The sequence below is a fragment of the Amphiprion ocellaris genome, chromosome 10, assembly GCF_022539595.1.
Source record: "Amphiprion ocellaris isolate individual 3 ecotype Okinawa chromosome 10, ASM2253959v1, whole genome shotgun sequence".
NCBI classification, from domain to species: domain Eukaryota; kingdom Metazoa; phylum Chordata; class Actinopteri; family Pomacentridae; genus Amphiprion; species Amphiprion ocellaris.
The window spans coordinates 28,317,783-28,330,762 of NC_072775.1; the positions used below are offsets into that span (position 1 = coordinate 28,317,783).

The window sequence follows — 12,980 nt, forward strand, 5'->3', positions numbered from 1 at the left end:
AAAGCATACATTAAAAGACAGTGATATAAGGAGTTAAAAGCCAGCAAAATCCTTAAAAATAAATTAAACCTGGTGTCTGTCACACCTCACAGAGTAAACACCATCCTATCTCAGCATACAGCTCAAAGTGATGAGTATCTGTTGTAATAAGTCATAATGCAGAATGATAAATAGTATCATGTACAAACTGTCACAATAATTCAATATTGATAAAAAAAAATTGCCCTAGTAAATAGTTTTCTACAATTCAGTGGGTAATGTAATTTGTTCTTGTAAAGGAAACAGATTTTTTGGCATAATTTAGTCCCCAGCTGTGCAACTGCGAGGCCAAAGTGAACAACTTGGTTTCATTGGATAAGAGACATGTTCGAGAATTTTGTAATAAAATAAGATTTTTTAATATCTTTTCATCAGATGAGAGTGAGACTGGAAAAAACCCATCAAAAATTGATGATTCTACTTCTGCCTAATAAAGACTTTAGAGAGTAAATATCAGCCTTTTAATAACAAGCTCAGTGACGTTGACGTTTATTATTATTATTATTATTATTATTATTATTATTATTATTATTATTTGTTTAAAAACAGAATCTGCACACAATATAGTGTCCAGTCCTGAACTAATATTTCCATAAGAAATCATAAAAGAGTTTTACCTTTTTAAAGTCTCTTTATTGGGGGAAATATTAAACTACAAAAATTAAATAATGCCTGCCTCATGTAAAACCCTATTCCTTTCTTTGTCAGTTTGAGGGCTGCTCTAAGGCATTTTCCCGTCTGGAGAACCTGAAGATCCACCTGAGAAGCCATACAGGAGAGAAACCTTACATCTGTCAGCATCCTGGCTGCCTCAAGGCCTTCAGCAACTCCAGCGACCGAGCAAAACACCAGCGAACACACGTGGACACGGTCAGTGAATGCGTCGTCATCTTTACATGTAGAAAACACCTAAATGTAGGGCAGATTCACACATGTACAAACCTCTGATTTAGTTTTATTTCAGTCTTTATCAGGTTATATTATTACACACACCAGCACCTAGATTTATGTTTCTACAAAATAAACACCTTTGCTTCTCCATAACTGGAGGCGTACGAGTAACTGATGTATACACCTGATGAATTTCAACTAATTTTGTGTGTATTTTTGTGCTCAGAAAGCAAATTAAACTCTACTCAGGTGAGTTTGAAACAGAGATGAGAACAAATGTGAACATACAACATCTCAACTCACCTTATGAGAAACACCTGTGACGTTTGCCAACAGCTCTGACATGAATATTACTTTGAGCTTCTGCATTTTTTAGTTTTTCTCTCAAAAAAGTGACAAGAATGTCAAGTATTGAGGTCAAAGTGGCCGGTGATTGATATTGTTTACTGCAGATTCATAAAAAAGGGAATATTCAAATATGTTGAACACCTGCAACACTGATACAGTCCACAAAAACCAAAAAAATGTAGAAGCTTCATAAAAATAGACCTCTTGTAGTAGATTGCGTTCGATTTCACTGGAAATAAAGGGGCCAGTGAATGTAAGTATAATAAAAACTGCTGCATTTACTCACCTGCACAACCATTCAAAAGTTTGGGGTCGCTTAGAAATGTCCTTATTTTTGAAAGAAAAGCAATTTTTTTCAATGAAGATAGCATTAAATTAATCAGAAATCCAGTCAAGACATTGTCAATGTGGTAAATGACTATTCTAGCTGGAAACGGCTGATTTTTAATGGAATATCTCCATAGGGGTACAGAGGAACATTTCCAGCAACCATCACTCCTGTGTTCTAATGCTACATTGTGTTAGCTAATGGTGTTGAAAGGCTAAATGATGATTAGACAACCCTTGTGCAATTATGTTAGCACATAATATAACAATGAATAAAAATGTGAGTTTTCATGGAAAACATGAAATTGTCTGGATGACCTCAAACTTTTGAATAGTAGTGCATATTTAGTACAAAGGATTATTTTGGCTTTATGTAAAGTGAAACTCCACACAAAAGCTGATTTTAAAGCCCCCTTCAACAAAGTAAAGTCAAATATAATAAATTATTATAATTTATTATCAACTATATTATTACTCCACCAAGGAATGCGGCGGAGTTGTGTGACAATCGGTGTAGCCTACGTTTGTCTGTGAATCTGTCTGTCCATGTGCAGCATCATTGCTCAAAAACGGACAAACGGATTTGGATGAAATTCTCAGGGAAGGTCAGAAATGACGCAAGGACCAACTGATTAGATTTGGCAGTGATGTGGCTTATTGTCTGGATCCATGAATTTGTTAAAGATTTCTGTATCATTGGGAGATGGCATCACTGTAACTATGACAGCAAGTGAACTTTACATCAGCTGCCTGCTGACAATCACATGATTGCGATCCGTCTATAAATCCACCGCTGCGGACTTATTGTGACTTATCTGTCGGAAATGATACAAGGATCAATTAATTAAATTGTGGGGGTGTTTCCATCCATCCATCCATCCATTATCTATACACCGCTTAATCCTCACTAGGGTCGCGGGGGGGGCTGGAGCCTATCCCAGCTGACTCAGGCGAAGGCAGGGGACACCCTGGACAGGTCGCCAGTCTGTCACACATTCACACCTACGGGCAATTTAGAATGACCAATTAACCTCAGCATATTTTTGGACTGTGGGAGGAAGCCGGAGTACCCGGAGAGAACCCACGCATGCACAGGGAGAACATGCAAACTCCATGCAGAAAGATCCCGGGAAAGCCGGGACGCGAACCAGGGACCTTCTAGCTGCAAGGCGAAAGTGCTAACCACTACGCCACTGTGCAGCCCGGGGTGTTTCCAAGTCCCATCAATTCCCACCACCCACTAGATATTTAGGTCACACAATTTGGTATCCGTACATAAAATACACATGCATAACAATCGCCTGTGCTCAGCATGAGGTCATTTTGTTTGTGGGTACATCTATATTAAATGGACACATTCTATGGTACAATGATTTCTGCCACAAATTTTTTCAAGGTTTCAGCCGTCGGAAATGATATAACAGCAGCCTTGTCATAGTACTGTGCTCTCTGAGTGCTCTTCTAGTTAAATTAATTAAAAGTCAGCCATATTTAAGAAGAACGTGATGACAAACGTCAAAGTACTCTAAGTCAGGCTTAGTAACGTTTTCACTTAACTAAAAATTGTCAGATTAACATAAATAGAAAAAAATCAGAGAAAGACTAAATACAGTGGTCCCTCGCCATATCGCGGTTCACTTTTCATGGTCTCACTGTATCGCAGATTTTCCGCTACATCACGAAATTTTGCGGTATACATATTTTTCTATATTCATTATTGTGGCGAGCTGCATTGAAGTACGATGCTGGAGAATGGATATCTGACTTTTATGTACTATGCTACTGCCAGATTCTTTTATTTTGACACAGATACATCCACAATATTAAAAATGTGGCAGTCATCAAACACACTACACTTCACACTCAACCAAAACTAACTAGGCTAACTAAACCACAAAAACACAATAAAAAACAAACACTAATAACACTATAACACTACCATAAACCACAAAAAGGACATTGCAGCACAACAGTTCAGTCATAGCTACCAACTCTGCGATCGATACATTATTTTAATTATTTTTGCGATAAAATAAGCATCTTCTAGCCTAAAAAGTTGAAAACAATCTAAAAAAAAATATAAAAAATGATAATTAAAACATATTAAAAGAATAATTAAATGAAATAAAATGCATAGCGTACAGCGCTGGCCGCTGATTGGCTCAGCGACTGTAGCATCAGTCTCCTCTGTCTCCCATGTGTGAAGCAACGTTCAGCACCTTGCCCGTTTCACATAGACGTCTGATCGCTGTGCATAGTGTTGCTCTGCAGTGATGTGTGGTGTGTGGGGAGGGTTTATAAAGCCTTAAAATTTATATCAACAAAAAAAGCACTCAGAGAGCACAGTACTCCGCCAAGACTGTTCATTCCCTGACCTTGCGCTGAACACAGGCATGTGTTATGTATGTGTATGTTCTGTATACCGAATTGCCTAAGCTAAATATGTAGCGAGCAGCGGGAATTGATGGAACTTGGAAACACCCCCACAAATGAATCAATTGTTGCTTGTATCATTTCCGATAAGTCGGCAACTGTGGATTTGCAGTAGGATTGCAATCATGTGATTAGCAGGCAACTGACACAGCGTTCACTTGTTCACATAGTTACAGTGACACCGTGCCCGGCCGCTATATCTTGCAATGGAAAATCCTCAACAAATCTGTGAATCCAGACAATAAGCCACATCACTGACATAATCTAATTAGTTGGTCCTTATGTCATTTCTGACCTTCCCTGAATATTTCATCCAAATCCGTTAGTCCCTTTTTGAGTAATGTTGCACATGGACAGACAGATTCACAGACAAACGTAGGCTACACCGATCGTCACATAACTCCACCGCGTTCCTTGGAGGAGTAATAGTGAAGTATTGGAGCATTAGATTTGTGTATGATTGTGTTAATTTATTTTCAGATAGCAAAACCACAGAGGCAATAGTTCCTGTGTTTGTAATAAGAATGGGCTTAGAACAGTAATTTCAGTCAGCTATAGAGGGATTATTCCATCTCAAATGATAAGGGACCTTCTGATTAACAGCCTCTGATTTGTTTGAAACTTTTTTATCATAGGCTATGAATATTTTAAATAGTATTTGTAAAATTGTAGGGTGTTATATCAAGTACTTTCAAAGATTTTTTAAAAAATGTCCATCATCTTTCATCTCAAACATAATCAGAGATGATTTGAGCTACTTGTCCAATATTGCAGACTCTGAATTTAATGACATAAAAAGAATTAACAGTGAAAATTTCAGGCTTTTGTCTTTAAAAGTTTCTGAGATTTTGTCATTTCAAACATGTGGTCAAACTTTAATGTGTGACAAAAATGTGCTGAAAATTAGTAGATGTCCAATTATAGTTGTTGATTTTAAAAATCTCTTTTAAATATCAAACTGAAACTTCCCAAAAATATCCATATTTTTATGCTCTAAAAATTTAAGGCACATCAAAAATGGTCAAGCAGAAAATGTTGTGAAAATCTGATGATTTCAGATAGAGTACTTGTTGAATATGACGCCCTGAGAGAGCAACAAAGTTCTTTTAGTCTTTCTTAGTAAAAAAACAGGATGATAATGAAGCGGTTTAAGGCTGAGCAGTAACTGGTTGTTTTTTTTGTGCTTAACCTCATCTACCTTAAACAACTGCAAAATCAATCAACTAGTACGGCCTATTTATGATACCACACAATCACTTACTCGCTCGTATTTCACTGGCCTGAATTTAATAAATGTAAGATCCGAGAAAGCAGTGAAATAAAAACAGGTCTGAGAGTTCGGAGGGTGAAAGTGCAGTGAACAGATGCTTCCCAGAGCTTTTCAACGGGACCTTCTGGGACTGAATGTAGCTAATAAACACCAAAATACTTGCTGTTAAGTTGCTGAGCAGATTCTCTTTGTGTTGGATCATTTTATAAAAACATGGAAATCGTTCATCCGTGAAAATGGTATGAATTTCTACACCAGCTGCATCGATAAATGACTGAAAATCAAAAAGCTTTACATGAGCAGCAAACAATAACCAAACGAGTCCCAACCTGACATTGTGTCACTCTTCACTTTTAAACTTTTGTCAGCAACGACTGATAAAACTGACGGTAAAACTCATCGGAGGTTTCGGAGAAGTGGAGTCGAGCATCCCTCGTGTTCTCCACGGTCATAAATTCGGGTTACAACCAGTGGTGTAGTCTAGTTTATTCTAGTGGGTATACTCTGAGTTTTACCCTTCCAGCCTCGTAAACCAAAGCCAGGTCAAGTTCTCATCTATATGTGTGTGCGTGTGCACACAAATAGATGGGAAATTAGAGATGAGAAATTAAAGAGGTCCAGTCAGAGAAAATGTATTAAAGGTCCAGAACATCATAATGTCTAACTTGAATTAGTGTGATATATGTTGATGTAACCTAGTAGTTTTATTTGCGTCTGCCTGTAATCAATAACTGACCATCAAATCAAATTAATTCAGTATGATTCAAAAACATTTTGACAACTTTTATTAATAAATAACTTTTGATATAACTGTATATCTTAAAATAAAGTGCAGACTTGAAAATGAAGTGCAACTTGAAAAAATAATGACTGATCAACCTGAACCAACGTATATACGTCTTTAACAATAGCCAAATCTCAAAAATGTAAACAATTGAACACTTTTAGATTTAATTATTTTTTTTGATATTTATATTTTATTAGTATTTCCATTTAAATTGTTATACAAAATATAATCACCATCAGTGACACCCCTGCCTCCTCCCATCCTCCCCCACCCACCCATCCACCCTCCAGCCATCCACCATTGTCTGTAAACAAGTCCTTGTCTAGTGGCAATATTCATTAGTCCAAGGCATGTGTCCAGGCCTGAAAAAAGTCCAATGACTCTAAAAGAGTCCAAAGCCCCTATGCATTGTCCCATGTTTACATTTTTTTCTTTCCTTTTTTTTCTCTTTCCATTCTTCCCCTCTCTCTGTTTCCCTCGATTGTCCATCTCGACATCCATTGACCACAATCCATCAACATGCCACTCTGTAGGAAAACAACAAATTATAATACCAATTTTAAAAAATAAAAAAAAAAAAAAATAAATAAATTAATTAATTAATTAATTAATTAATTAATTAATTAATTAAAAATAAACACTTTTTTTTGGTCTCATATCACTCCCCTTATATCCCCTGCTGCTTAATGGGAGAGCTGAGCTGCTGCTTGCCCTGCCAGTATTTTGAATCGTGGCGTCATGGTGTCAGGGTCGTTTTCAAACATATTTAGAGGAGCTCATTGGTGAGTCTGAAATCATATTTAGTTTTGACTATGTTCATAGTTGAGAAAGCTGCCTCGCAGCTGTATGTTGAGCCAAACATGGTCAGCATGTGACCAGTCTGTCCTCTAGGGATGTGTGATGTGCAAAAGATACGGCTCTAAGAGCCGGTGCTTTGTAGTGAATCTAAAGAGCCGACTCCCATTGAGTGAGAGCCGACTCCCAACTTATTTAATGGAGTATGGTGTTTAACACTGTCCTCACAGAAACCACGCTGTTGGATCCTAGATTAAAGAAGCTTGCCTTCAGTGACAACAGAGCTGTTGATGAGACACTTCAGAGAATGTGAAAGAAAGAAAGTGCAGCAGCAGCAAAATGTGTCCCAGCAGCCAGACATCTCCACCATTAGAGGACCAAGTGGAGGAGGAACCTCAAACTTCTGCTGTGTGGAGGCTCTTTGATGAAAGAGCTACAGGAGATGATTCAGGAGAAATCCTACAGCTGATGCTATGATGGAGGTGAGATCATATCTAGAGGAACCGCTCATCCAACCAGCAAACGGCCCACTGAGCTGGTGGCAGGCCAAGGCCTCAGTTTTCCCCACCTGGTGAAGGTGATGGAGGAGAGACAACTTCTGTTCCATCTGAGAGATTCTTCTCAAAAACACGGCAGATACTCAATGAAAGAAGAAATGGTATCAGTCCATCCAAGCTCAGCCATCTGATTTTTTGAACGTCAACCTGCACTGAGGACACTTATACTGTTTGAACACAGAGCTTGATTCTGTTTCTGTTCTGGTTCTGTGGGTTTATGTGCAGTGTTTTGTTCATTTGATTTTTGTGCAAAAAAGAGTTTGATTGAAATATTAAACAAAAGTAAGAATGTCTGTCTTTGTAACAGAACAAATGCACAAAATGAGGCAATTGTAAGGCTTCTCATAAAAACACCGAATGCAAAAGAGTTTGTCAGCACACAAATTATTCATATTTGCCTGGTTAGGCTAAAATATGAGGCTACAAATCATACTAAACTAGGAGGAAGCCGTGCCAAAAGCTCTCTGAAAAGAGCCGAACCTCCTACTACTGTCCTTTCTGTCCCTCCTCTCAACTGGCTTTTGAAGGCAGAGCTGCGATGCAATGCAGTGACTTCATTGGCTGAGTAGTGTCACATGGGATGGCTGAACTCGTACGTAATTGGTCTGTGTGTTTCCTGAGCTGATAACCAATGCTGTAAACATTGGAAAGCTGCGCCGGTAAAATAGAAGCGATTCGTCAAATTTAGACCCGGATAGACGGTGTCTGGGTCCGGATCGCAGTCCGGCATTTAGTGACCTCTGTCCTAAGCCATACACCTTCCCCTGCCCCATACAACCCACTTTTAATGTCCAGCGAACACGTCCAAGTATCATTTTTATTGGCTTTTATTTTACTTACTACTTCATATTTCAGCTTCACTGTATTTCAGGGGAAGATATTGTCATTTTGAAACCACAAAATGTATTTATTAGATAGACAGATGTTAGAAGATTTAAGATTAAGAAAAACAAAATGTGATTGATTTTCATAAACTGAGGAGTTAAAATAAGCTCCACCTGGACAAATTAGAACTTAAACTTTTGATATTTCACTACATGTTGCGTCTGCATCTTCACTTCTTGTGATTTTAGATTCTTGCAGTACTACTATTATATAAATAAGTACCTGAAATTGGTTTTAAAAGCACTTCTGCTTTTGCTACAAGTAGTTAAACATATATCCTCTCCAAAATATTGGTTCAATAAAAGCGCATAGAAATCATCAACTAAATAAGCACTTTCAGTTCAGTTTAATTCAATTCAAAAAACTTTGTCTCCTGGGAGTAATTGGACACAGCAGGGAAGCAACAACTGTACAATAGTAGTAGCAACCATGTGGTAGTTAAATAGGATAAAACTTTGTTAAAAGTAGAATATGTTGAGAGCGAATAAAAGTAAAACATTGTGTTGACATGAAAGTATAAAAGGTGCATGGTGAGTGTACATGAATTTAGCAGCATGGTTAAATAAAGGAACAGAATTACAGTATTTACATGATGTGTGTACTTTGGTGCATTTTGAACAAACTGTTAAAGATTATTGGTCTTAAATTGTTTATTATCAGTGACTTCTAGCACCTAAATAGCATTTTCTTTACACATACTTTATTTTTTACAGTTTCTTCTGCACATCTCTTTGTTGTACTTTAGTTTGTATATTTAACACATCTACCTCAGTTTAAAATTTTTATGCACCATAAATTCTGCACGCCATGTTTTTTTTTAGTTTTTTTGTCTAAACCTTTTTGCACTGTTCTTGAACATTAATATTTGTTACTTTATTATGTATAAGTAGATGTGTGTGTGTCTGAATGAACAGATTAACCCCAACACTACATAGAGACACATAGAACTAAGAATTTAAATATGATAGCTTGTTATTGCTGCATATGACAATAAAGCATTTGAATCTTTTGAATTTGTAGAGTTGCAGATGGTTTATAAACTTAAAACAATGTTTGTTCGAGCAAAAAAGTAAGTTAGAGCAAGTATTTGCATATGTCAAATACATTAAGAGAAGCAAAAAGTGCAGTATTTCCTTCTGAAGTGTAATAGAATAAAGGTATAAAGTAGCAGAAAATGTGTAGTTACCTCAAAATAAGGTGTAATACTTGAGAAAAATGTACTTATGTAGAGCTGTTTATGTCTGTGTAAAGCTGTTAAGATAAATATATGAAGTTTAAACAGAAAAAACGCCTGCAAAGGATAAGAATTTATGCTTTAAATATACCGAACTATCATAATTGCGCCTGTTCTTTCTCTATGATACAGAATATTTGGTGTTTTTTTGCACTAAGCACACATGAACTGAGCAGTGATTAAAGGGCTGCATAGCTGCCTGATGCACCATCTGGATGGTGAAACTACATACCTGCTGCAGATTTATTCTGCAGCCCACAGTTATTTTTACTCCTGCTGACAAGCGATGAGGATTTAGCCGTAAACCACCAAATCACATCTCTTGTTACACGGACGGGACAGAGCTGCGCGTCGCTCTGCGCTGTTATTACACCACGAGTAGAAAGTTATTTTCTCCTTGTGGTTTCACGGCGGCTAATGGCAGCTTCAAGTTGCGTCACAAATCAGTAATCGGACACAGCTGGCGCCATCACGGAGGCCCGTTGGATGACTGTCTGAACGCAAATAACTGCTGCGTATAGTTCAATATAACAGCCAGCCAAGAACCTTTACTCAAGTTTAATTAAACAGCTTGTACTGTATTACTAATATTACATGTTAGGGGACTTTTTCCCCAAAATGAGGTCAGTCTCTTACAGTAATGTCTTTTATGAAATAAAGTAATAATTCTGGCTCATTAACCTGAAAATTTTGCTTGTTTTTGGATTTTTTGAAGTTTTAGCAACCATCTTCTTCCAGTTTTGGCTAAATTAGTTACCTAGTTTACATTTTATGACAGTAATGTTGCTGTCAAGTTACTCAAAACAATACATCCAGAATGAGTTCTGTTGTTATGGCAGGTACAGAGGCTCAAATGCAGGAAATGACAGAGCAGACCAAAGAACGGTTTTACAATGCTTTTATTTACAACACAAGAGAGAAATAAAGAATTACAACTACTAACTGGAACTATGAAACCGGTACTACAAAAAAAAAAAAAAAACGCAGAATGTGGAGCTGAACTAAATACCCTCTAGAGGGTAGGAGGACTAATTACAAGGACTCTGAACAAGAAAATAATAACGTTAACCCATGTATGGTATCACCAAGGCAGGACAACAAATAAACAGGAAAAACCTCAAACGGTGTACAAAATCCAGGACTAACAATAATCCTGAACAAGAAACCCCTCAACTAGAAAGTTACTCTAGCAAGATATACATGAATGACTAAACCAGAGAGAATATACTATTTAACCAGACAGTCTATGCAGAATAGTATGCAAAAGCCAATAAGCTAACTAGACAAACGACTGAACTGGTTTCAAATACAAGTCTTGTATTGCTAGGGCTTGGAAACTTAACAGTCACTACGGGAAGATAGTTTGGCTTGGGGAAACCAGGCTTCTACCAGTCTTGAGAAGAACAGGCTGTTCCAGATGTTCCAGTAGCCCAAGGTGGTGTGTGTGGTGTCCGGGGGAGGGAGGCTGGCGTCCTAGATGGCGAGGCAGGTGTTACAATGGCGTGGCTGGCAGCAGGTGCTTTCCTCAGAAGCGCAGGGAATCCTTGGAGAAACGATGGTCCAGCAGAAGCCAAGGAATCTGCCCGGTGAGAAGCCAGACAGCATGCAACAGTGGAAGCAGGTGATCCGGGTGACAAAAGCAGGCAGGAATCAGATCTAAACACAGAAAACAGGATTATTGCAAAAGCTAGGAAAAGGGCCGATACAGTACGAGCTAGGAAAAGGGCTCAGACGGTACAGATCGCAGAACTAACTATTTACTAACTAGTTAGATGACAGTCCGGCATCGAATGATGAGTGGCATCTGGTTTTATGGAGAGGCCGGCGTGAATGAATACATGACTCCCACCTGCACATGAGCCACTGATTACAATCAGCCACACCTGCTGCCAAGCCTCTGTGCCAACGCACACCTAGGAAAGAGAGAGAGACCAGGGCCAGAGGAGGGGAGAGCACTGCCACTAATCACAGCCTCTGGCTGTGGCCGTGACAGTTGTGGAGCACTGCAAGCTAATTTGCTGTTAATTAAGGAGTAAACAGCCCTGTCCCATAAAAATTAAGTTCCTTTACAATTAAACTGCTTTTTCAGTTACACTTTGAAGGAAACATCTTTTTATTTTTACTAATTTCTAGCTAGCCAATCATATATTAGATGGAGCGGTAACCCTTAAAATGGAAAAGCTTCAAAACTAAAAACACTGGAGGAACAGTAAATGCAAACTATTGGTAAAAGTATGAAAAAATGGACAAATATAAGCATTAATATGTCAACATTAAAACTTATCTGTATACTTGTGCAGGGTCCAGAGCTAAAAATAAGAATGTCAACGCTTACATTTAACCAAACTATGCTTTTTACCTAAACTTAATTACATGGCTTTGGTGCTTTATCTTTTTTTTTTTTTATCCTGTTTTATCTTGCTTTATCTTGTTTTTTTGTTTTAATTACCATCTAGCCTTTTTGAAAACAAGAGTTGTGTTGGTCTATATTTAAGGCTCCAGACCAACTTTCTCACTTTGTTGCACCTCTCACCTTGTCTCAGGCAAGACACATCACTTGCTGAACATTTTCATATCAATAGTCGCTACAGTTTACCAATGTTCCCTAAATGCCTCACATTGCAGGCTGTAGCTGCTGCTTGGTGGCTGCAGTACTCAGACAGGTGCGTGACCAAAAATTACCTTGAAAAGAGTAAAGTAGGGTGTTCTAAGATTTGCTCCAGATGAAACTATGTGATTTTTTCTACATGTGCTCTTTTCTATATGCAGCACTTGTAGGTGAATTTCAGGAGAAGACCACATTTTTAAGTGTAAATACCACAGTAGATAGAGTTCCTGTAATGGTGCAAAGCTAAAATCATTATTGAGATTAATGTACATTTAATTTGGCGGCCCTACTTCAGTGTAAATAAATTAATTGCTTTTTTCCCTTCACTGGTTCAGTATCTTCCTGCCTCCACCTGCCCTCTGATCTCAGATGGCTGAGTAGGACCACTCTTTGTCCACCTCCTCTTCCTTGATTTTCTTTTTAAATAATCAGCTACAGATCACTTTATCTTTTTAACACACATCAACTAGACAGCTTGTTTTACACACCAGGCGGGGACAGACTGACAGAGCCACCAAAGTTATAAAAGTAACTGTGGGAGGAAGCTGGAGTACCCGGAGAAAACCCACACATGCAGAGGGAGAACATGACAACTCCATACAGAAAGATCCCAGGCTGGGACGTGCACCAGGGGTCTTCTAGCTGTGAGGCAACAGTGCTAACCACCGAGTCACTGTGCAGCCCCAGTTGAAATTTCAACTCTCAAAAAGTAGTCTGGAGCCCCAGTGAATATATATCAGTCCCAAATGTTGGTCACTGTTCTGCTTGATTACAAATAATCTGTATCGATCTGGATATACATAAAT

At 38.1% G+C, this 12,980-nt stretch overlaps 1 protein-coding gene across 1 annotated transcript in view; it reads left to right on the forward strand.

Annotated features, from left to right (window-relative positions):
• The window catches only part of LOC111573211 (zinc finger protein GLIS1-like), a 110,065-nt gene that overhangs the window by 70,039 nt on the left and 27,046 nt on the right, over positions 1–12,980 (forward strand). The window contains exon 3 of the mRNA XM_023277246.3: positions 748–909. Coding sequence (XP_023133014.2) covers positions 748–909 — 162 coding nt within the window. The remainder of the gene's footprint in view (positions 1–747; positions 910–12,980) is intronic.